Raw genomic sequence first — 25524 nt, 5'->3', positions numbered from 1 at the left:
AATTGTGCGGCTTGACAATCTGTTGCAGCATCCCTGATTTTCCGCGCTCCGTCGCAGGGAGCGGGGAGAACGGTTTTACTGGGGGCATGACTGCTTCCCCTGAGCAGCCCCCTACCCCCAGCACAGCTCCCAAGGGCTGGTGATGGGGGGAATCCCCCCAGCCACCGCAGCATCTCCGCAGCCGACGGTGCGAGCGGCGCGGTGGCATCCCTGAGCCCTCGCTCGCCGCTCAAAAGAGCTATTGTGCGCCCGCTGCGGCTCCACGCCACGGCCAGCGATGGGGCCAACCGCATAAAATAGTGGCCACCCCCCCCTCGCCGGTTGTCCCCGATGCGCAGCTCCAGCACCCGGCATGGCTGGCTGGGCTGGGAGCGATGGGGCGAGGGAGGATTTTTGCAGTGCTGTGTCATTTTGCCCTGGCTGGATGCGTGCTCCGGGGTCCGAAATGCCGGCGGGGAGGTCAGCCCCGTGCCCGGAGCCACTGAAAGGCTGATAGGGGAAATCCAGTCCCCCTGAATATGTAACAGCCTGGCGATTATTGTCTCTCTTTTACTATTCTCTGTGTTACACAAGTTAGGAGACAAATGCTAACCACACATGAATATCAATCAGATGCCATAAAAGAGCAGCTGCAATGCCTCATAAATGGTTTAATCCTGTTACTAGTGAAATAGCCATGACTTCTCCATTCCTTTGGCACTGAGTCGTTTCAGAAGGGAGGGATGGAAATTAATTTTGCTCTACCTTGGAAACGCACGCTCGGCCCTGGCAATTCAGCGGCGCGGGGGGATGTGCGGTCTTTAAAGTTTTATTTACGCAGAAATAATGCCGGAGAGTTCGGGTATTGTACCCCGTTTTCACAGTGTAAAGTGCGTATATAAGCCTTTTTGCTCGATGGGGGAAAAATCATCTGGAAATAAAGGTCGGTCTGTGCTGTATTATGGGATGTCTAGCTTCAAGTGAAAGCTCACAGACCAGATTTCTTGCCAGCTCGGCCCATTAAATGAGGATAGGACCTGAATGGATAAAAATCATGTTGTGGTGGTGCCCCTAACAGCTTCCCACATATGTATAAGCGCTGGGTTTACTGTGACGGCTTAGGGATTAATGAAGTGCGGTTTAATTAAATAATTGGTCAATAGAGAAAGGACAGCAAAATGAATGCCTGCAGGAAATAATTGGGCTCTCGCATTGCCAAACTTAAACATTTAGGTAAACAAAACAATTAAAGCTTCATCAAGCATTGTTAGACGAGTCAGCAGCATATAGATTGTTGGCACAACAGAAATCCCTGCCTTCCCCTGATTTATTTGCACACTCAGGGGGATGCTTGGGCTGTTATCAGCGTGTCTGAGCAGAAGTCAGCTGCAGAGGTGGGGGAGCACCAGGCAGGCTCAGCAGCGGCTTGTGACCATGGGGCACCCTCTCCCCGTGCCTTTAGGCTTTGCAGTGCCTTGATTTAGAGATTCTTCACAAGAGCTGCTGGAGAGTCCTCAAAAATGCATTAATTTATGAGGCATATATGAGGGCTCTTTGACTTGGTGGCATTTTCATGCTCAGGCAATTAGCTTTCTGGAACAAGAATATTTACCCAATATTTGCCTTTCCAGATAAACTATATTATTTATTCATCCCATTATTTCTGTTGCAGTTATTGTTTTTTTTTCTTTCTTTCTTTCTTTTTAATGCTGTTATGATAAGAAGAAGAGGAGCAAAATCCCGACTTTCAAATGTGTATTCTCACTGTGGTTAGCATTTGTGTGCTTCCCTGGGAAATACTGAGCTGCCCAATGCCGTGCATGTACAAATTCATGGCAGGGACTGTTTTGTTGCTCACTACAGAAAGAGGAGCCACAGACAGTCTGAGCTCAGCATACCCAGATAATGCAAGGTGCAAATAATTTGTCATTATTTGCTTGGGTGGTGTTTTGCAGTAACTTTTTTCCTCCGATGTTTTGCAGAACACAAACAAGGCACTTCATCAGTTGATTCTTTTGGCAGGTGGGAAGCAAAGAGGGAAAGCAAGGCAGAGGAAAACAAGCGTGCAGTAAAAAAAAAAAAGGTCAAAAAGCAAAATTTCTCTTTGCAAAACACGATTGTTGTTATCTGATTTCCAGAAGGTAAAAGCATTTCCCAGCAGAAGGGGATGTGTGTGTCAGGGGGTGAGAGAAGAATGGGATTCAATTGGAGAAAAGATTTCGAGTTATCAGGTATAATCAGGAGATAGTCAAAACACCAGCAATTTATATAAAGCATTAATAAACAAACAGCCTTTGGAGTGTGAGAGAATAGAGTTTGCCAGCTAGGACTGCTTCTGGATCTGCTTTATTTACTGCTATGGAAGATGAACTGGGAAAGAAATCCGCTATTCATTTTGAATTTTCATTACAAGGAGCAAATTAAATCACTTTTAAAATCCTTATTACGCATGGAAATGAATGCAGGTACCCTTTTCAGTTCATGGATTTTTAACATCTCCATTTTTCTCTTCTGTAGGCTGGACTTTACTCCTAGTAACTAAATATCAGCAATTACAAACACGAGAATAAAACAGGGGCTTTTTTCCTTCCCATTATTTTTCATATTTGACCCGAAAACGTTACACATACAAAAATAAGCTGAAGACGGTGTCGTGCCACCAAACCCAAAACATGACGTAATGTGCATGACTAAGAAACCTACATGGAGAAGGGGGCCAAGCCCTCTGGGTTTCTGCATGTGTATTTAGCGAGACAGGATCTGGGATGCTCTCAGCTTCTCATTTTCTTTCTGTCCCCCAGAATTGCAGAGTACTCCTATGGGCATCAAAAGAAATCAAGCAAGAAGAAGAAGATCAGCAAGAATGATATCCGCCTGGTACCGCGGGATGTGGAGGAGACAGATAAAATGAACGTTGTGAGCTGCTCCTCTCTCACTTCATCCCTCAACTACTTCGACTACCACCAGCAGACCCTGCCTCTGGGCTGCCGCCGCTCCGAAAGCACCTTCCTCAACGTGGAGAGCCAGAACAACAGGAACGCCGGCTCCAACCACATTTACCATCACACCTTCACGGGGCAGAGCCCCCAGCAGCCCGACCTCATCATCAACGGGATGCCGCTGCCGGAGGTGAGTGCAGGTGGACAGCCCGAGCCCTGGGAGCATCGGGAGTGCGTTTGTGCCTGGACTGTGCGGACTGCGGAGTGTGGGTCTGTTTGTGAAAGCGCTGCCAAAACGAGGTGTGGAGCAAACAGGCAGTGGTGGTTTCTGTGCTGGACACCCCAGGGCATGGGAGTGATGGAGGGTGGACAGGGGAGAGCAGCAGGTACCCGCCTTGTAGGTTCTGGGGCAGCCCCAGTGTGTGGATATGGGTGGATGTTTCACCCCCAGACACTGCAGAGAAGGGCCCAAGTGGGGATGGGCCAGGCCAGGCTACCTCAAGGCTGGAGGTGGCTGCTTTGCAGGTGGATTTTGAGTGTGGCAATGCTCAAGGCAGGAGACGCTCGTTGCCTTCACAGCAGTTTTCTGTGTTCAGAAGTTTTCAACAACAACAGTTGTTGAAAGTGGTGTTGGTGGCTGTTGCTCTGGAGGCAGCTGGTTGTACTGGGGATGCTGACAGCACAGGATACCCCAGTGGGATCACCTGTACACCTGGCCCAGTGCTGTTCCCTCACCATGCAGGACCCTTGCTGGCATGGGAGGGATGCGTGGTACCTGCCGAAGGCAGGGAAAGGGGCCACTCTGATCCACTCCATCCTCATCAGTTTCTTCTAATTCTTTGGCTTTCCTGTACATCACAGGCATCATTTAATGTTGCTTGTTTGTCTCTCTTTGAGTTATTGTTTCGTATTAAGCAAAACAATCAAAGGTTTGTCATGTTTCCTGCTTTGAACAGGATAACAAAGCTGAAAAAGCAGTTGAAATATTTATGGCTTGCTCTATTTTGTGTTGAGTGTGCTGGTGTAAATGCAAAACGATGTTGCTGAAGTCGGTGGAGCTGCTTCAGATTCATCTTGGTGCTATGGGGAGCAGAACCCGGCCCTCTGTGAGAGTTTGCAGGGCGGCTGGAGAGGGCTGGTGCCGCTGGCCTGGTCCTGTGTGGCTGTATTGGCAAAATGCTCATTGAACCCTGGTGTTTAACCTCTGCTGAGGCCATACAGAACCAGCTCTTGAGAGGCTGTGGTCCAGTGTTGGCCCAGTTTTGGGCACTTGCTCTATGGGAATGACCTGGATATAAGAATTTGTATATTCTTCTTGCGTGTTTTCAGCCACAGAGCTGCGTAGGCATTTCTGCTCCCAAATGCTCTGATGGGTAGAGGCAGGGACTTTGCATCTGAGTCTGGATGGGAGCAGTTTGGGATAAACCAGTCTCTGGTAAAATAAGGCAGAAGAGCTGCTAATGAATCCACCAGCTCCTTGTGCTGTGCCTGGACGGGCTAGGGGTGGGAAATACCACCCTTCATGTATTAGGGGGTCTCCACTGATGCTCAGATTTGCCTGTGCTCTTCGCTGGATACCAGCTGGGGCTCAGGATGCCCAGCTGCCTGGGTTTGCATCCCAAGGTTGTGGGTGAGCACTGCTGTTGGGATGCTGGGGGCAGCAGTCCCTGAGGAATTCCTGCCTTCCTGGAGCAGTGTCCTTTGGAGAGGGTTCTGGTGTGCATCTCTGGCTGGTGCCTTGCTATGGGCACTGAGCACTGGAACATCTTGTCAGCCTCTGATTCACTGCCACCAGTCATAAAATCCATCACATGTTGGCACTATCCAGAAGTGCATGCCAGCAGTGGGAGGTCTGTGGTGGCAGGGAGGAGGGAAGGACCATCAGGAACATCATAGCTCAGCTGATAAAGTTAACAGCCAGCTGCAGGCAGAAGGCAGTGCTGCCCATGCTTTTCCTCCACACAGCAGATAGCCTGAGGTCGCATGGAATGTGCCCTCCAGAGACTCCCCTGCTTTGTCCAGCCTCATGTGAGGGATCTGGGACGGTTGTTGTCTCTCCCTGTAGCTCCAGCTCACCCCATTTCCCTCAGGCAGGTGGGATGCGCTGCAAAAAGCCGGTACCTCATCTGGAGAAAGAAGTTTGTCTGTTGTAATAAGTGCCCTGGAGTGTCAGCGAAACAGCAGGAGGGTAGAGGGCGGCTCACCAGTCCTGCAAAGGGACCAGCAGCTCTTGGGTGAGAGAAGCATATCCTGGTGGGGGTCTGCTCGCTCCCTGGGGATGCTTTTGGACAAAAGGGCAGGGCCAGGGCAAGGGGAGGAGAAATCCCAGCTGGAAGCTGTTTGGAAGTTTGGTTTAGGGTGGGAATGTTTATTTTTTTGGCAAAGTCCCAGTGTTATGCTTCCAGCTGTTGCTGGGGAAGTTATTGCACTGGAGGTGTGGGTTCTACTGGCTTCTAAAAATCCCAGTGACCACTGAGGATGAGGAGATTCAGTAGTGACTAGAGTGAGAGCCCTGTCCTAGCACACAGGGTGACATGGAAATTCCATAAAAGATGCTTCCATGGAAGACCATCCCAGCCTTTCACCCCCCGTAGCCCATCGCTGCCGTAGCAAACGCTCTGGTGTGATGCTGTGGCTGTGCAGTGTGCTATTGGTACACCTCTGGGTGATGAGGATTTAATAAACACAGTTCCTGCCCAGAGTTTCCAGAGCCAAACCATTCTCTGCACATCATCCAGTGGTACTTTGTCTGGGCTGGTTTGAATCGCCTCCAGTGATGAAGCCGCTGGCATTTCCCCTGGGAGCCTTTATGAGGTGTCAGCATCGGGAAGATATCACTGCTGCTCCACCTAGGAGTGACTTTTCCTGATGGGAAGGCAAAGCATCAGTTGATAACAGATAAAATACGGAGGTAAATGTGTTGCTGGCCGTGTCACTTAGCATATGATGGTTGTGGCTGGGGGTAAGTGATTGCCTCTGCAGACATGCACTGCCCCAGTAGCGGTGGATTTGTGATGTAGCTGGTCTTTAATATGAGGCTCATTTAGTTTAACAGTCAGACGCCTTGAAATAAAAGTCCCCAAGGATGGCTTGTTTGTGGAGCCTCAGGAAATGTTTCTTCCCGTGCGGTGGCAGTTCTCTGGGACTGGTGGTGCTATGCTCGTGCTGGCAGTAGTTGGGTTTGTTGGTGCTCCCCACCTTTTTCCTGCTGATCCAGAGAGGATTAACACTAGTGTCTTGTGGGGCTGCAATCCCACTCTGAGAATGCAAAAGAAGTTTGAAACCACCCTTAATAAGCTTTTCCCTTTGGGTGGGGTCAGGCTCGACTGCTGTCTCTGCTTGTGCCAGGGCACGGCTTCCAAGAGAGCATTGGGAGGCAGTGGGGGTTATCCTGGGGTGTTCTGGCCCTGCTGGGGTTCAGTGGTCCCTTGGGTGCTGGGGTACTGCTTGGGAATGCCTGCCTGCAGCCTTTGAGCATCCTTGTGGCTGTAGGCAGTGATGGCAAAAAGCATTTGTGAGTAGCTCTGGTGATCATGACTGACAGCGGGAGGCTTGGCCCCCGTTAGTGTTTTGAGTTGTTTTACAGGAGGGAGAGTGGGACATGTTGGAGCTGCAAGGGCATTGCCGGTCAGAGGCTTTGCTGCTGCCAAGGGCTCTTTTTTATCTTCCTTCTGAGCTGGAGGAGAAGTCAGTTTTGAAACCAAAAGGGCTTGTTGTCAGGTTTTGCATGTATATTGCTGGGACTTGTACCAGGAGATTAAAAATCAAAATTAATAGGAGCCATTAGGCAGCTTCCTTGATAAAAATGCATGTTGCATTGGGATGGTGTGGGAACCGGTCTGAATGCCGAGCCTTTTAGGATCCCGGGAACGCGACTTGCATGTAGAGCAGCCACCCTTGGGTAACACTTACATGCCTGGATTTTGACTTCAGGGTTTAAAAAGTAAACAGTGTATGTGTAATGGCTGCATCTGTATTTCAGAGACAGTTTTACATCCCAAATCTGCACCACTGTGGGAAACGGTGCCAAAGCACTGTTTGCTGTCCCGGGTCGGGGAATATACCCTGGGGCATGGCAGCTTACTCTGCCCCTTGGTCTCCCCTGGGGCCACTGTGGTGGCCAGTCCCAGACAGGACCTGGCATGGGAGAGGCGAGGAGGTGTGGAATGGGAGTGGGCGAACCTTCTTTGCCAGACTGGATGTGCAAAGGTGGAAGTAGCAAGGAGGTTCTTCACTGGGGGTCTGGGATGGCTCCATCATGGCAGCACTGGGGAAGGGAAGCAGCAGTGCTAACATTACATTGTAAGCAGTGTGTGGATCAGTCATGGTCTTGCTCTGGTGCTGCTTTGGTAGGTCCCACTGGAGAAGTGGATCAAGATGGAGCAGCCCCTGACCCGACAGGACCCGAGTCCTCCAGGCACTCACACACCCGGTGGCTCCCAGACCTGGATCTGGAGCTGGGGGGGGTCATGGTGATCTGCTGCCTCCTGAGCTGATGGCCACCATCAGTAAGATGGGGAATTACTGGTTTTAGTGATAATCCCAGTCTAATCCCCCAACCTTGATACACTCCTGTGTAATCCTCACTCACACTGATTTAGTTTGGGCTCCTCGTGGCTGCAGGGATTATTTGAGGGAGCAAGAGTTGCAGGATAAGGCCCTGTTGGTTTCAGATCTGCTTTGTACTACCTGGAAAGTGTTCTCCTCACTGTGGGAAATGGTTTTCTAAGCACAATAGAGCAATTTTCGTTTCAGGCAGCACCGGCAGCTTTTGCTCTGGCTATCTGATGGTGTTAACTAAAGCACATTTCTACAACACACAAAGATTTTTGTTTTGTCAGAAATGAAATCAGCGTGGCTGTTTCTCTTTCTCTGTCATTTCTCTACTTGTCAATTCTTTCTTCCCCTCCAGCTTATCCTCCTCTTCTCCGCTAGCCTTAAAAAGCCCCCAAAGTGTCTGTTATAATCACATTTTGTGTGTTACAACCAGAATGAATGTACTCACTTTAATATGCTGGGTTTGAGGAAATCAGTTTCTGTCTGGTATAACAGACAATTTGTTATAAACCATGCCATTTAGAAGTGAAGGGCCTTGCTTTAGTGCAGCGCTGGGGAAACGTCATGATACATAATTGGAAGGGATTTGGCTTGTTTCTGAGTAATGCTGCGTATAGAGCAGGGGGAAAAGAAAAAAAGGAGATGATTTCCAACACGGAGAAAGTTTGCGGTGTTGAGACATGCCAGGCAGATGAAATAAGGCTTTTTTTCAGCAGGGATAATAATTAAAGCATTATCAGTGATGATGTTCCACTAGCGGGAAGGCTGACTTCGCAGCCAGCGTTGCCAGTCTTGTTTTCTCCTTGGGAGGTCACTGTAACTCAGCACTTTTTTGTGCCTGCGACGTGATGTGCACCGCGACGGGTAAGCACAGGTCACAGCTCTCCTCCTGCCTTGGTGTTTCGGTGCATCCCTCTCTGGGAGCCAGCCCCAGCCTTTATCCTCCAAGAACCCATCGGAGAGGAGCAATGCTTTCAGCTTTAGACAGCCACAGGTTATCTCCACCCTGGGTGCAGCTCCCAGTCCCTGTCCGGGCAGCCAGCGTCACGCTGCATCGCCGAGGACCAGAGCCTCTGGGGTGGGAACCCCAAGCCTCCCCGGCTGCTCTCCCTCCTCACTCCAAATCCCAGCAGATCTCTCAGCTTAAGTACTCCCAAAGTGTTTTGTGTATCGCTGTAGGTTCCCTGACCTCTCCGAGCGTTGGAGGCTGACATTATGGAAATCAGCCGCTTTTTATTCCATTCCGAGGTCAGCCTAACCAAATTATACATCTCCTAATGTAATCGCTCCAAGCTGTTGTATGGAGAAATTCATTTGAATACCTTGCAACAGAGATAAATACGCCAGCTCCCATTCATGTTTAACCACGACACCCTTGCTGTGCTGGGTCTTAGGGAAGCCTTTAGTTCAGCACGCTCTGGCTTTTCCTAAGATCACAGAATCATTTAAGTTGGAAAAGCCATCTAAGATCATCGAGTCCAACTGACAGCTGAACACTGCCAAGTTCACCAATTAACCATGTATTTTTTTGTATTGTTGATATGGGGCTGTGACCCCATCCTGACAACTCTTCGGGTTTTCCAAGGGTTTTCCAGCCTGCAGTAGGGTCCTGGTTGGGTTGGATCAAGGGGGTTTGCTCCAAGGGTCCGTGGAGGATTAGAGCTGGTGTGTGGTGTGGTGGCAGTAGCCATGCTGTATTTAACAGTAAAACCCCTCTCCTCTGACAGCAAGACCTGAGTGCTCCCATGGATATGATTATATTGTTATGTATTACATACTGTGTATTATATCTTATATATAATAGGTCATATGGTACATAGAATCACAGAATCATTTAGGTTGGAAAAGACCTCCAAGATCAAGTCCAAACATTGACCTAACACTGCCAGGTCCACCCCTTGTATCCATATTCAGGTAAAAAGTGTGTATAGAAGTTTTACATATTGCAATGAGTGTAGAGTGTCATATAATCATATACATCTTGTTCGTTTTTATGCTTCTGTTTTGGGTTTTATGGTTCATTTTTACTGAATGTAGAGAGGCTCCTCTTGTTTTCATATAATCCTAGAATGATTTGGGTTGGAAGGTTCCTTAAATATTTCCTCTTAGTAAATTTGAATTTCTGATTCGTATTTCTGATGCATAACTTGTGAAGTCTATAAAAAAAGATTTTGCATGGCAGATAAAAATTTTCCCTTAAATTGGGAAAGATTTCTACTAAGCTTTTTGTAAAATTACATCAAAAGGGTGATCTTGTATGCTACTTGTGGACTTTCTAATAGCAGTTTCCAAGTGAACTTGTGTTGTATTGAGAAATTTGAACTTTGTGGTTTCTCCATCTCATTTCCTTTACATATAGCACACGCTCATGCAGAGGAATCGTTGAGGCCAAGTGCAGTAGCCTTTGAATAACCTTATATGCATCTGCTTGGCTGGGTGGAAGAGCTGTATTTTCCAGCTGCCATCTCCTGAAGTCCCTCCTGAGGGCTTTGAGCCAGAGAAGCTCCTCAGCCAGGTGCCCTCCCAGGTCCTTGGGCTCCTGCCCTCCTTCACTGTGCCCTGCTCAGGTTTTTTCTAAATTCCCATCAGCCAGCAAGGGCAGAGCCCGGCCCACCCATCATCCCCTGCCGGCTTCCATCCACAGGCTCTACCTGCAGGGTCTCCAGGGATGACCCCTCCATCTCTCTTGCTCCTGGGAGCCCTCTCTCCTGACCCCCTTGTCTGCTCTGACAGCAGCTCCTGCTCTCATGTGAGGGCTCAGATGGGCAGGACCTCCATCCCTGCCTGCTTCCTCTTTCCTGCCAGGCTGCCTAGGGGGCTGGGCACGGCTGTGCTTCAATAAATTATTAGATATTGTTCCCAGTAGTGGCTATAGTTGAGTTCCAATCATTTTCTGTTAATTAAAATACAGGATGGTCTTATTTGTAGCATAAACAGTTGTAATCTGTGTACTTATAAGTGTAATTATAATTTAAATTAGAGCGTGCTCTGAATTGGTGATAGATGGGGTGCTCTGCAGGCAGCGCTGCCCTGGCTGTCCCTAGGAGAACATCACTCCAGAAAGGGACACTGAGGCTGTTGATGGCTCCCAATTTTGCTGCTCCTGCTGGGGCAGAGCTTGCCAATGGCACCTGTTGGAGGGTCTGCTAGAGAAGAGAGCACAGCATCATTGCTTCAGTGTCTCCCTCTAGTTTCTTGTCTAAGTTTGGAGTAAGATAGTGGCTTATGTCAGCCAGACAAGTGATTAGTGCTGAGCTGTGAAGTGACTCCCTGTTTAACATGGAATTATGGTGAGTTCTCCTTAGGCTGTTGAAAGCTGGAGTGCAGTGACTGCTGATGCTGGCAGATGTGCACGGCAGGTATTGCACTTCATACACCCTCTGATGGAAACCTGGAGCATCCCGCAGGTAATCCCAGCGCTCCACCTGACACCTCATACATGGGGCAGGTCAGTGATAAATGGCAGAGGTCAGTGTGTGCTGGAGCCCTGTAGATGAGGTCCTTGTCTCAACACCCTGTTGGTCACCAGAGACCTGGATGTGAATCCTTCGTGTTTCTCACGGGGATCTGGAGCTTGTTGGATTATACCATCTTTTGTAATGGCAGGTGTATGCCACAGGGCAGGTTTTAAAATTCCCGTGTTGGAGGATTGCATTAACCCATCCTAAGTCAGGTATGTAAAATTCCATTAAGCGAAACCCCTCTGGCATTTTCTCACCCGTGCTCGAGCTCTGCAGGCTATGCTAATGCAGTGTGTTTGCTCATCTATTAGAAGGATGATGGCTTTAAAATAATAACATTTATCTTTGGCAGCAGACCTACAATAGTGCACTCCGAGTACAATTTTGTGAAAGGCTCTGCAGATGTTGCCTCATTCAATCTGGGTCAAAAAGAGTGCTTAGAATCATAAAGGTTAGAAAGAGATCAAATAATTCGGTGGTTTTATTGCTGAATAATGTACTTGGAAAATATCATTCACCGTTATTAGACTAAGTGAGTACAGAAAACACAAGACTCAATAGTCATTTCTCAGTATTGGCTGATTTTACTGTTTTTATAATGTAGCTAAATTCCCTGTTATTGATTCTAGCATCGATTATTGATCTGGAAATCTAAATGTATGTGATGGTGGGAGTGCACGGGAGTCAGACAAGTAGGGAATTAGGCTTCCACACCTCCCTGCAGTGCCTAGTGCTGGGCAGCAAACCCGGGGGGAGATTGATGCTGCTTTTGGGGAGCTGTCAGGGTTTTGGGAGCTGTTTTCTCAAGCAAAGAAGAAAAAACAGGAAAACACCCATTATGCGTGTTCTTTTCCATGCCTGAGAGCTTATGTAAACTTGGTGAGACAAACCCAGATGGGCTGGGATGCCGGCACCAGGACGGGGCTCGGAGCCCACGCCTGCGCCTCCCATCACCTGCTCCCTCCTGGACTTTTCATATTCAGATTCACATCTGGATGCTCTGGCAGGGACCCAGCTTAGGCTACATTCAGTAAGCAAATCCGCACGGCTGTTGGCTTAGAAACAGTATCCAAACCTATCTGCCCAGCGAAACACTTTTCCAGGCGTTTGCAAGCGGTTCCTCTGCTTTCTTGTTCTCCCCCAGTGTGGCTGTGTTCCTAATCTGCGGGAAGTACTGTGCTTGGACTGAGATCCCTCCCTGTACAACAACTAATTGCAGGGGTTGGGTTAGTGAGAGACCAAAGCTGTGTCCCATACGGGCTCTGCATCCCGTGGTGAGCCCAAGGACCAGAGCTGGCAGCATCGCTGTGGGAGCCGCAGGCTCCTGCCGGGCTGGGGCTTGTTCAGCCATGCAATGGATTCTTTTGTTTGGAAGGAAAAAAGATGAATTTTGGAATATGTTCATCTCTTGTTCTTTGCACTTAGTTGTTGTCAGCATTAATATGCCATTAACACATGCTCATTAGGAGGAGAATGATTGTACCCTGCAGAGTATGGGGGAAACCTTCATTAGGCACTAACATATTGAACTGAGCTGCAAACTTCACTTGGGAAAACTGGGGAACGTTCTGCTCAGCATCAAGTTTCTCTAATTTCTGCTTGTTGGTCTGATAAAAGTGCCTCATCTCCTACCATGTGTATTTGGCCAGGACTAGGGGGAGGGATGTGCAGGAGAGCCTGGGCTCAGCCTGGGCTCAGGCTCCAGCACTGAAATCCTTTTCAGGACCTCAAATCCATCTTCCCTCAGATCTAAGATGTCCTCATCAGAGCTTATATTGGCACACAGTGAGGACACGAGCGCATGAACCCCCTCCAAGGGCCCTGTTGGCTCTTCGGGCTTAATGAGATGAATTCTTCGCAGAGCTGGGAGATGCTCTGGGAACAGATTTGTTGAGAAAGGAGGTGTCATTTCTACATCCTCGCTTTTCACACTGTAACGACGTTTTAAGCGTTCATCTGGCCTTGCTGCCTCCAGTCTCAAGCCATAACCTGCCATGTGTGACAGGGCAATTGCTCGCCCCGGTAATGATTACAGCGGAGCCCGGCGTTGTTCCCTTGTTTGCTCGGCGCGTGGCAGCTCGAGGCATGTGCATGGTGCTCTCTTAAAGTCAATCAATAAGAATAATTGCAAGTTCAGGTGGGGGGGAGAGAAGAAAGGGCTGCAGCAGACAAATATTTACAGACCCTGTTTACATGCAGATGCCTCTGTGATAGGTAAGAAGGGACGTACAATAAGGACCATATGTGGTATTTAATCAGAATTTATTCTAAATGGGGTGATTTCATAGATTTCCCCAGAGTTGGCAGCTGTCCTCTATATTAAAAGTGAATGTCATGCCTCCATCTCTGCCCCACTGCCCTCTCTGCACCGGAGTTTTGCAGGATTTTTTAGTGTGGGTGCAGTCTGGTCCCACCCCCCTTTGCAGAGGAAGAATGGTATTTGTCAGGCCTAGGTTTCCTGTCATGAATGTGATGAGAGCACAGTCATGTCAGGAGCTCAGGAAGGTGCTGGAGGAGGTAGCCCCTTCTTCTGTCTACAGCAGCCTCAGGAGCAATGATGCTGGGCTGAGTGATGCCTGCTGCCTACAGGACAGCAGTGTGCAGGATCTCCAGCCAGTTGTGGGGAGACCCAATCTGCAGGCTGGAGGGTCTCTCTGTCTTCAAAGATGAAGACAGAGAGGGCTAGAACTGCCCACCCCCAGCTCATGTTGCCTTTGGTGATCTACCCCCCTTTTGTCATTGATCCTGAAACCTAACAACAAGGAAGTGTGCCAAAACCAGAGGGGTGACCCATGATCATCTGTCCCTGACAGGGAGGGGACTGAGGTGGTGAGGTGAGATACCAACACGCAACAGGTCAAGAGTGTGGAAGGTTTTCAGTGTCTACCAGTGCCATCATTAGAAGTACAGCACTGTCTCCTGGTGGCTGGCAGGTTGGACGGACGGACACTCCAGCCGTTGAGGAGGCAGGTCGGTGGCCGTCCTGACTCAACCCAACTTCTGCATGGTTGTTTCTCCTCCAACCCTAATGACGTCTCCCTCTCAGCCTGCTGTGCTGTCTGCAGGCAGAGCAGCCACAGGCTCCCACCTAATCACATCTCTCCATGTTGGAGATGTGGCGGTGTCCGTTTGCTGGATGCTGCATGACTCATGTAATCACCATGCGAAATGCATCATTCATAAACTGTTTAGTGCGACCTTTTGTACAGTAGCACTAATTATTATTATCACAGAAGCCCAGTAAACTAGACTAGTAATTATCAGGGATTTATTTGAATGGACAGCTAAGCTATTCTTGGCAAGTTAGTCAAAGCAGTTGTCATGACAGCCACACAAATGTGTCTTATGAATTGGGTTAATTAGGGTAATTAATAACTGTTGTTTTGCCCTTTTTAACAAGGTATGACTTAGACGCTATCAAAAAATAGCAACTGTACCTAACAGAAATAGTCTTCTTCTAGCAGCATCCTTCACATCACAAAATAAAAGTAGTAAATACCTGTTGGGTTGTTGTTTCTCAAAGAAATGTGTCATGCATCCTTCTCCTTGAGAAGACGCAGAAGGTTAGAGGGTCTGTTGTAATTTTTCTGCTGTGCTTCCTGTCCTGGGCAGTATTACCTGGAGACTGATCATCCTCATTATTGATATTATCATTATTTATTGTAATGCTGGGCTGCACTGAGCCGTTGTCGCAGAGAGGCCTCTGCTGTGCCCGGCTCCTTGCGAGTGGTGAGGGCAGTCCCAAGGTGCTTCTGTCGGTCAGAGCAGGCCCCACAAGGACTTAAAGCTAATTTCAAAGTCATGACCATAAATTATTGTTGTTTTGCTGATGCATCGTCACCATCGTCGTCAGGACAGCGGCTGCCAAGTTGCCGCGTCCTCGCTCAGCGGAGCATCTGCTTCTTTTGAAAGGAGGGTTTTGCTGAATAAATGGTTTAGTTTTCATAGAATATCCTGAGTTGGAAGAGACCCATGAGCATCATGGAGTCCAACTCCTGGCTCTCTCCAAAAATCACACCATGATTGTTGTGGTTGTTGCTGATACTGAGCAATGGTGGTAACTAAAGCTCTTAATAGCCAAATAGCACCAAAAAGCTTTGAAAGGAAAAAAAAAACATAGTCCCCATCCCAGGGAGCACCCTGGGCACACCTGTCTGCCTCATAGAGGGTTGTAGCCCATGCCAGTGGTCTGGGTGTTTACCAGCACAGAAGCACCATCTCCCTGAGGACTGCAAGATTTGGTGCTGATTGTTGAAAATGGCCCAACATTATGGATGCATCTGAGGAATGTTATGTAAGTTTTGTAGAAAAATGACCTGAATAGATGAGTGAAGGCTCTGACTGGTTCTCCAGCTGCACCGAGCCCTGTCTATTTATATCACCTCTGGGCTTTCAATGCCCTCTTTTAACTAAAGCTTATTTGATAATATGCATGGTTTTTTAAAAAGAAAATAATAATAAAAGAAAAAGGAGGAATAAAAAAGGAAAGAAGGAAAGTGGGAAAAAAAATACCTAAAGAAAAACACCTCTATGAAGAAGGTAGGGTTTTAATGAAGAAATATTTTATACCATTCTCCTACAACCTTAGGGCTAATAGCCTGGAACTGGTACTTTGGCTCCTTAAAAAGCCCAACAAGACAAGCCAATTACGGCCTCCGAAACATTTTTATTTTTAGTTCCTTGTAATAGCAATTTATCCTTGGCTATGGTACATTAACTGGAAGGAACAAGAAGTAGTAAGGTTTTGGCATCTTTGTAATAACCAAAGGGCTGTGTTTACCAGGCTGTTAATAACGTGGGGTGGCTGTGGGCAGTGTGGGAATGGAGAGGGGCATCCAGGTCTGATCCCCTAACCTGGCAAGTGCTTTATTATCATTTATTTCCCTACAGTTTATTCTGGAAGAACACAGGTTCCTGTTGGGCTGAATTCCTCAGTTGTCTACCACCTCTGAGCTGGTAGCATGGCTCAGAGGGGAGGAAAGGCTCTTTGGAGGGTGCTGGTGTGCCCCCAAGGGTGCCGGTACCTTTGGGAGGCAGTGGATTTTGAGGGGGGATGAGCTGAGCTGAGCTGGACTCTGCTCATGGTGCCGTGGTGCCAAGGACAGCGATGGCAGCAGGAGGAAGGCTGGTCCTGCTCAGGTTTACAGCCAGTCTCATGGCTGCAGGGTAATTTTGTGGGCTGGAGAGCTGTGTTTTTCTCCCCAAGTAGGGAAAAAAAACTAAAACAGGGGAAAACTGGTTTTGATAAAGAGTTTTGTTGCGAGCCAAATTCCCTCGAGGCTTTGAGTGGGAGCTGCCTGAGGCTGTCCTGATTGCAAGCCTTCCCAAGCAATTCCAGATAAACAGTGTAAATGATAACACCATAAGCACGCAGGACAGTGTTTGCCTTGGTTTTATTATCCACCAGTGCTGGGGGATTTTAGCTGAAGCCAGGTGGGAGCTGCTGGTGTGGAGATTCCACTCCAGAGCTGGGTCTGGATGTGCATGACTATGTGCCCTGGGCACGCGTGGAACCAGATCCAGCCTCTGGGGAAGCCACAGGATGAAGACATCTGTGGGGTGTGTAGGTGACACGTGAAGCACTGTCTGCTTGCCCAAAAATCAGAAGAAATGGGGTTTGCACTGAAAAATGGGACAGGGCCAAGGTCCCTGTTCCCCCTGACTGCCCTGGAACTTGCACACATTCGGGGATGAATCCAGCGGGGTGGCCAGCCTGGCATCCCATCACTCTGATGTGCAGAATTGGCAGCAGCATCTCACACCTGCTCTATTTTTAACTGAGCTGCAATGATTTTTGGTTTTTCTTTTTCCTTCTTTCGTTTTCTTTTTTTATATTTTTCTTTTTTGCAGTGACAAATCTGTGATTTCTCCTGTTCCCTACAAAACGCATCGGCCTGACCTGCCTCTCCAGAAGGTGAATGACAAGGAGTTTTATTTAGCCCTAGCGATGGGAACGTTTAAAAAAAGGTTCATCTGTTATATTTGTTTTCATTCCTAATGGCAAGAGGCAGGGAAAGGACAGTTCTGAAAGGTTTTTTAACAAATCTGTAAGTCATGCCCCATTACCCTGGGGCTGCTGATTAGATCCAGATTGTTTCTTGCACTACTTAGGGAGGGGTGTAGTCTGTGCTGGGAGCTGCATGCATGGATCCATTACACATCTGAAAGTCCCAAGCATAGGTGATGGGAAAAAACCTTTTATTAGGTTTATTGGCTTTATATCCCTGCAGGGAATTTTCCTTGGCGTATTGAGGCAGCAACCCAGTGCAGAAGGCTGTGCCCCAGGGGGCCAGCAAGCTGAGCCCCATGCCCTTCAATGGGCATGTGGGAGGGAGGCATTGCCCCTGCTGCCCCCAAATCCCTCCTGTCCCAGCCAGGGGGGAAGCTCTGGGCAGCTGCTAGGGCATGGTCAGACTCCTGGCTGCTCTTGGTCCAGGAAAGCTGTCTATAAGCTTTCCCCTGGAAAGCCTGCCTCACTTCTGGGTCAGTATTTTGATTTTCAATCGATTTTGAGGCGTGGTGTCAAACAGGTGCCTGCCCCAATCGTTCTGATGGAGAGACCCCTGTGCCACGTCCACCAATGAGTTCTGGGTTATAGATGCCATCTGGATGTAAGGCAGGTTTTTAGGATTGCATTTTTGCTCTTCAAAACCATACTGTGTATATCTGATCTGTTGACAAGTCCAGCTGGGTGACACTATTTATGGCTTTGTGGGGTGCAGTTTTGGCTTTGTTGTGTGTTGCTGCTCTTGGGATTCAATCTGAGTTTTTAATCCTGTACCCTTTTTTGAAATCACTTCTCAGCAGCTCCTTTCCTCTTGCCTCCGATCCATTTTCAAACAAAAAATGACAAAGCCTATATTTATTTGGGGAGGGGACAGGAGTTCAGCACGGATTAGTGGGATAACTGCACTGTAATAGTCTGGTTTGATACTTCTGCTCACTCTGATGAGCAGAGTGATGCTAAAATCACTCTCCCAGTGATTTCTCTGCAATGCTTTTTATTTCATCAAGAGAAAATGGAGGCTGGACTCTTTTCCTTCGGTGTTTAATAAAGTCCATCAGAACCAAATGCCCTTTATTTAAGCTGCAGTAGTAATTAGAGGGTTGGTGGTGTTAAGTAGCCATAGAGTCTAGCTCTGAGGAATGTTCATTGTACCTCATTAAATTTGAAATTACTGCTTAAAAGACCAGAAATAAATATTCTGTTTATATTTCGGGGATAGTAAATCTAAATGGATGCTGTGTTTGCACATCCTTGTCTCTGCTCGTTCCTGCTGAAGTGAGCGAGGCACTGCTCCAGTAGACTTAGGCAGCAATCAGAGTGTCTGCAAAACAGCCCAACCCCAAACCCAACCCTGGTTTCATTGATCAAGGGCAGGAAAATGATCTGCTGTATTACATCTAATTATAAAACATCAATATCAGATGCTAAATGCACTTACTTTTTCAGAGACGCTATGTTGGTAGTTCACAGTTTGCAGTCTCCTGTATGGGAGGCTTTGGCAGCGAGCTGGGTGTGGGGAGATGGCTGCAGAGGGAGATGCCAGAGGTCAGGTCCTTTCAGCTCTTCCAGGTGACTGGCTCCTAAATGCTGCTTAGAAGCTGAATCGCTTCATGTTTTCCTTCTGTCTTGCCTGGGGCTGTTGATGGTCAGAGGTGCGTCCTCTGCCCCTCTCCCCCGGCTTGTGCTCTGGTGCCCATGTAGCTGGAGCTACTCATGGACACAGGTGGACAGATAGGTCCTTTCCAGAGGCCCTGAGCCTGTGAGGGTCTCAGAGCCACAGCACAGCTTGGCTGTTGGAGGAGAGGGTGGTAGGCTGCTTGGGGGTGACACAGGCATCGCTCTCCTCACCATGTCCATCAGCATTTGCTGACTTTCCCCCACGGTGGAAGCCCCAGTAGCTATTTGGGTGAAGTTTGCACTGGTGTTTAACCCAAAACCTTGGGCTGCTGCTGCTCTTACATCTCTGACACAATGCCAGGTAGTTGCCAATTCTGAAAAGTTAGGAAATGGGAAATACAGGTCTGCTTGCTGACACACCTTCCAGGCTGTGGCCACGGTGCTCAGACCCTCACACGCAGTTTTGGATGTCATAGATGCTACCAGTGCCTGAGCAGAGCTGCTGGTGAGTGCAGGGAAGGAGGAGCAAAGCTCTTCAAGTGGGTCAGGCACCGTGTATGGTCGCTGGTCCTGGCCCCTGACCCACACTCTGAGGCAGCAGCGTCCTTGTGAGCAGCCAGTAGCACAGGGGCTAATTACGTGGCATCACACACAATGGGAGAAAATCTCTCCTGACGTCCTTTGTGATCCGCTCCCAGCCCGGAGCTGGATCTGACGAGTGTTCCACCGGTGTGCAGAGAGAGACCAGCTGCAGTGCTGGGTGTGAGAGCATGAGGACCAGCCTGGCTGTTCCTCTCAGGGCCATGGGGTTAGATTTCTGTGGGGTTTCAGACAGCGCCTGCTCCCAGCGGGAAGGAATCTCAGACCGCTTGCTTATTTCCCATGGGCTAAATAAGCAGCTTGGTAAATGATAATGACTTTCCCTCATTGCTGATGAGTACTTCATTTGACCTGGGCCCTACTTTGAAATTTTCTCTGTTTCCCAAGTGCAGCTGGAGTGTTCTTATTTAATTTGCATGAATTCTATATCACCCACAATGTAATTCAAACCATAAGAATTAAATGCTGGCGAGATCTCCTAATAGGCAGCAACAGTTCTATTGCAGATGCTGGAGGCTGTGATTGAGTGGCCCATGGAGAGCAGGACCGAGGATACAGAAGGACCAGGAGAAGCGGTCTTGTGAACCCTGCCCTTCCCACCAGGGAGGCCCAGTGGATTTTTGGGAACAATTTGCCATTTCTGTGGTCCCCTATGATGCCTACAGCATGGAGGGAAAGTCAGGAGACCAGTGCTCCGGGTGAAGATGTGCAGGTTGATGCAGAGGATGAGGAGCCGTCGCATGTTTCTGGAGGACTTTCTGAAACCCAAAAGGAGAGATGCACATTGCAGCCTTGGAGAAAGGTCCGCTTTGTTTTTTAATAATAAAGGGTGACATGCAAGCTTTATTAACAAGGCACGTAGAGGAAAAAAAAAAGGCTCAAGGGATAACCCTGAAAAAGTGGCGCTAAATGTGTCATTTTTATGAAGCTGATTTTGTGAAGTGTCCCTACATGCTTTGGCAGGAGGTTGCAGCAGGTTTACAATAATTTGTAGAAAGATAGAAATGTTTTCACCCTGAAGTGAGAAGAAGGGCAAAAAAACCTTTGTTGAGATGCTTTAGAGGCGTCTTCTGAGGCAGAGACTGGCAGAGGGATGGATACCTGTCACTTTGGGTCAGGAGAGATGGGTCCAGCTTTGAGCAACTGTGGACTTTGCTGGGGGCTGATGTGTGGACTGAGAAACCAAACCCTCCATCAAGAGCCTGGATCCAGATGCGGTGGTGAAAGATGGATTTTCACCTCCATGGATATTAGTTTGGAAAAAACCCACATTTGGAATAGCTGAAAAGAAGGAAGAGTCGTAAAGAACCAGATCCTGGGCGTTCGCCCTGAGGCGAGCAGGCTACATGGGCATGGCTGTGCTGTTCTGAGCCTGCTGGCATGGCCCAGGACACATCTCTCACACCCTGGGGACCAACCCCAGCCAGCATCCTCTGTTTCTCCAGCAGTCCACAGCAGTGGTGGTGTCCGGAGTTGTTGCAGCCTGCTGACCTTTCCACTGGCACTTGCATTAATTCCCCTTAAACCACCTTTGGATCCTCTGGGGTTCATTTCTTTTTCTAAGGCAGAGAGTGAGCAGTCGTGTTGCTAACAGACCTTTTGCTGTCAGGGAAGTCACCCCCATCGATATCCAGGTCAAGAAGAGTTGTACTGATGTTTGTATATCTTTTATTTTTTTTTTTAAATTTAATGGAATTGGCAGTCCTCAACTGAAAGCAACCGCTGGGGGGAAAAAAAAGTTTAATATTTCCCTCCTGATTGCTCGATTCTGTGTCTGTTGTTATATTTATATTTGTGTTGCTAAGGCAGCGTTTAAAAACATTTTTCAAATTAGGCACTGGTAAGCTGTATGCCGAGCCAGGGCTCTCTCATTGATGGCATTGACACCAATATGCCTGCATCTGGAGAGCAAATCCTGAGCCCAGAGGACAACAGGATTTCTCTCCTCCAAGAGAAATGCAGGCAGAGACCACAGACTTTATGCTAGGTGTTTATCCAGTGCTTTCCAATGTCTGGAATGTATTGTTTATTCATAGCACAGAGGCTGAGGGGCTGATCATGACAAGTGTGAGTGTTCTTCATTTGTGTTACAACGAGCAGGAGATAAGAGTTGGCAGCGTGTTTGGGAGGTCCTTGCCATACCCAGCTCTGAACATGGAAAGGAGAGGCTGGACTTGGGGCTGGGCTCCCCTTTGATTTCTACAGGAGCGATGCTGATTAGTGAGACAGTGACAGTTTGTTTGCTTTTGCCAAAATAATGAAGAAGATGAGGGCCAGCCTCTTGATGATGCACTTGATGAAGAGCACACTTTTCATCAGCACCAGCCAGCCTTACCTTTTCCCTCTTTTTTGTGCTTTGAGTTTGTTCTTTGGGTCTCATTAAGAGAGGGAGCGGAGCCTTTCCCAATTAAAATGTTGAAATGTTGAAGATGCTCTCCTTCCCATCATTTTGCCTGTGTTTATAAGTGATTGCACCTTGCAGGATGAACTAGAATTAAATCAAGTGAACTTCGATCGAATAATGCAAGCTATAAAGCAGCCGTTCTCCATGAAAAATCTAATTTCTTTTTTATTTTTCTGTTTTGATCCCCTAGTCTGCATGGAGATAACCTTGATGGATAATCCCATGGCTAAGGAAAGGCCTTGTAAACCGCTGGACTGCCCTGTGTACTGGCAGAAGCGTGCTGGTGTGTGCAGGACGGGCAGCCCACCCTCATGCCAGTGTGGGCAGCACAGGCAGCTCTCACCAAGGGTGCAGACCCTAGCCCAGGGGGAAGCGGATTTCCCATCCTTGTGGCCATGTGACTCCTTGTTTTGTCTGAAATCTGGAAGCAATTAGCATTACTCGTGCTGTGTCCAGTGGCAGGAGCATTGGAAGCCTGGGAACGGATGTTGTGACCGACCCCGCGGGAACCCGCTCGCTCTCACGTGTGGATGTCCGGGGTTGCATCAGTGACGTGGTGCAGAGCATCCCGAGCAGGGGGGCACGTGGGGCAGGGAGCTCACAGGAAGGACGTTACTCCAGGCCATCAAACATAAATCACGAGGAATTTACTCGTCGGTGAATGGTTTCAGAAGACCAGGATATGGTCTTCTTTTTTGGTCTGAAATCAACAGCAAAGCTCCCAATGATGTCGGTCAGAGGGGGATTTAGCACCGGGTCTGTATCTGGGCTGTGAGAGATGTGATGGCATCATGTGTGGCGTTTCCTCAGCCTGCGGAGGGGTTTTGGTGGCAATGGTCAAGTGTTCTCTGCAGATGACCTTGGGTATTCCTTGGCCCTGAAGCCTGGGTAGTGCGGTGTCACTGCTCTGAACATTTTAAAGCTCTGTGATGTACTTGGATATATTGAAATTTGCTGTCTGAGTCCTCTTGCCCACCTGTCCCTCTTCTGGTTTTCCCAGGGCTTAACTGTGCCCATACAGGGATGAAGGTGATGGATGTAGTGGTGGGTACAAGGGGTCTCGCTGCTGCCAGGCATGGCAGTGGGGCTGGGGATGCAGGGATGGAACCAGCTGAGGCTCTGGGGTTGTGGGAGCTGTTCCCATGTCTGTGGGTGCTGGGTGATAGAGGGGGCTCCCCACTGAGCAGGGATTATGTGGAAACTGGCTCCCATCCCTCCTGCCCTACATTGTTCAGCTGCCCTCATTCCTTTTGTGGGGCTGAGATCTACACTGCAGCTGCTGGGGGTGGATGCTGTGGGGTTGCATCCCTCCCTCTGGGATGGCTGCGTCAGAGTTGATGGATAAACACAGGATCAGGTATTTTCTGCGGCATTTAAAGTCTTGGGCATCATATACTTTAAAAATACATGTGTCTGTTTGCTCCTGAGCTCTAACCATCAAAGTCGTCCAGCAGGACTGAGGATGCAGGAACTGCAGGGACCAGTAGTTTGTGCAGTAAATCTCCTGCGTGACTCTCCAGCAGTAATTACTGTGTGAAAGTAATAACTGAGCTGTGCTGAGTGCTAGGCCAACTCCCCCGGCTCGCAGCTCCTCGTGTGTTTCTCTCTGGGAGGTTCCTGTTTGGTAAATTAGATATTGTGCTGTACTTCAGAAAAGGTTACACTTAACCAACGCTGCCTTTGCTTTATTATCTTGGCAGAGTGGTGTAACCTCTGCTGGGGTACGATTGGATTTCACGTTCGGCTCTGCTGCAGCAGCCCCTCTCCCTGCCTCCTGCCATTGTGATTACGTTAGCAGCAGACTCTGCTTTCCTTTATTTATTGAGACATTAAAGATGCATGCATTTATTTTTACCATGTTCATAATTGCCATAAAAACAGGCCATAGTATCACAGAGAGGCTCTTTGGGAAGGCGAACAACCGTGGGGATGGAGTGAGGAGGAGGCACAGCAGAGAGGAGGCAGGACATGGCTCTGGGGCAGGTGGATGTCCCTCTTTCTGTCCTGAGAGGATGCTGCTGTTGTCCTAGAGGAAGGAGGGCAGAGCAAAGTCTACCTGTTCTGCTTCCCAGGAGGCAAGGAGCATCCCCTGGGCTGGGGGTGATGCTGGTGGGAGCCTAGGTGGCATCTCTGCAGATCTGGGGGTCTTTGGGTGGATGGACAGGTGGACTGTGGTGCCTGACTTGTACAAAGATACCTGCATCCTCCTGGGTCCCTGAAGCTTAGGAAGGATCCTGGCCCAGCTATGCAGATCCCACCATGTCCCACCACATGGCATCCACTGTGACTCACCATGCATCTCCTACCACATCCTACCATGCATCTCCCCCCACCACATCCTACCATGCAGCTACCACTGCATCCCACCTCCAGCTCCCATCATATCCCACTATGAAGCTCCCACACGTCCCACCATGCAACAGCCACTGCATCCCACTGTGCATCTCCCACCATGTCCCACCATGCAGCACCATCACATGCCCCCACGTGGCTCCCACCATGGCCTTCTGGTTCCTTTTTTTGGTTGTTTACCTGCTGCCAGCACCAGAACCCTGGCACTGTGTAATCTGAGGTTATAAGATGCTGTTTTGAGTGCAGAGCGAGTTAGTGGGTTTTGCTTGCAAGTGACAAGTCCTTTGACTTTTCTGCCCTACTTTCACTCCCCTCCAACTTTTAAGCATGTCACCCATTGTTTGCTTTTTTATTAATAACAGAGCCCACTGTCTCTGCAAATGAAATGATGTAAAACAAAGAAAAGTGCCCGCATTAAATTCTCTGACAGGGGATTACCTTGCTGGCATTTACATATCTATGCAATAAATATTTTAACATGTTAATTATACACTAATAAGAAAAATACCTTTTGAACTTTCAGTCAAATTGACACACAGAGAACTGAGTTCATCAGGGAATTAAAAGCAATTAGTTTTCTAACAGAGCATAGTCACATTGTTTCTTCTCTGCAAATTGTTCGGTGGTCACCACCAGCCTTTCTTTTTGTTGAAAATAGGTGGAAAGACTAGGGAGAACTGGAGTTTTCCATGCCTGGCTCTGTCCTGCTCGCAGGGGGCCTGTCCCATGGTGTGATGCTCCTTCCCTCTGGCGGGGTTTCATCCTGGTCCTGCAAACCTGACTGTTCCCAGTCATGGAAATCAGACTTGTAACCATCTCCATTTTCTTTTCCTCCTTCCAGACTGAAAACTACTCCTTTGATTCCAACTACGTGAACAGCAGAGCTCATTTAATAAAAAGGTACGTAGGCTCGCTTGGAGGCGCTTGGGTTTGCCCAGCCAAGTCTTGAGTGTTTAATGTCCTTCTGTACTGCGTTATATACTACTTACTTATTTTAATATGCAAAACTTTTCAAGAGTAATCATTTGATTTTAAAAACAGTACTTACGTCCCATTAAGCCCCCCTGCTCTTGGTTTGCAATAAAGGAAAATCTTTTTTCCTTCTCTTTGGTTCCTTCACACCAGGAAGGTGCAGTGAGTGAGGTGGAGTGCTGTTACCCTGACAACTTTCAAATTCTGAGAGTTTATTCCATTTGATTGCACAGGAATAAAGGGATAAATTTGGGTGGTGGGATCTCCCTGCCATGTGAGGCGGGGAAAATTTACAAAAAAGAAAAGTTGTTTGGAGGCAGGTAGTTGGGTTGTGTGCACGCTCACTGTTTTAGTTTGAATAGCGAGGCAACCAGCACTTTGCTAGGCTGGTTTTTTTCCATGGGTAAAAAGGAAACAATCAGTTCAATTGCAACTTGGCAATTGCCCTTGGAGGAATTTAGCCCTTTGGATGAAACACTGGTCTCCTCAAGGCTTAGCAGTGGTGAGGAAATGTCTCCGGGAGGTTAACGCCGGGGTTATCTGGATGAAACCCACTGGATTGTGTTAAACTAGAGGTGAGCATCCCCCCGCGGGGCAGGGGGTGAGGTTTGCCGCTGCCTCCCGGCGACTGCCGAG

The 25524-nt window shown here is 48.4% G+C and overlaps 1 protein-coding gene across 2 annotated transcripts in view; it reads left to right on the top strand.

Moving 5' to 3' along the window:
• PCDH19 (protocadherin 19) overlaps window positions 1–25524 on the top strand; it is a 58787-nt gene that overhangs the window by 2396 nt on the left and 30867 nt on the right. For both annotated transcript variants that reach the window (XM_027742752.2, XM_027742751.2), the window contains exons 2-3: window positions 2781–3108; window positions 24758–24816. In XM_027742752.2, the coding sequence (XP_027598553.1) occupies window positions 2781–3108; window positions 24758–24816 (387 nt within the window). The remainder of the gene's footprint in view (window positions 1–2780; window positions 3109–24757; window positions 24817–25524) is intronic.

The sequence above is a fragment of the Pipra filicauda genome, unplaced genomic scaffold (assembly GCF_003945595.2).
Source record: "Pipra filicauda isolate LSUMZ 115617 unplaced genomic scaffold, ASM394559v2 scaffold268_size1050017_pilon, whole genome shotgun sequence".
NCBI lineage: Eukaryota > Metazoa > Chordata > Aves > Passeriformes > Pipridae > Pipra > Pipra filicauda.
The sequence above is the reverse complement of the archived record's forward strand: the minus strand, read 5'-3'. Positions and strand labels throughout refer to the sequence as shown.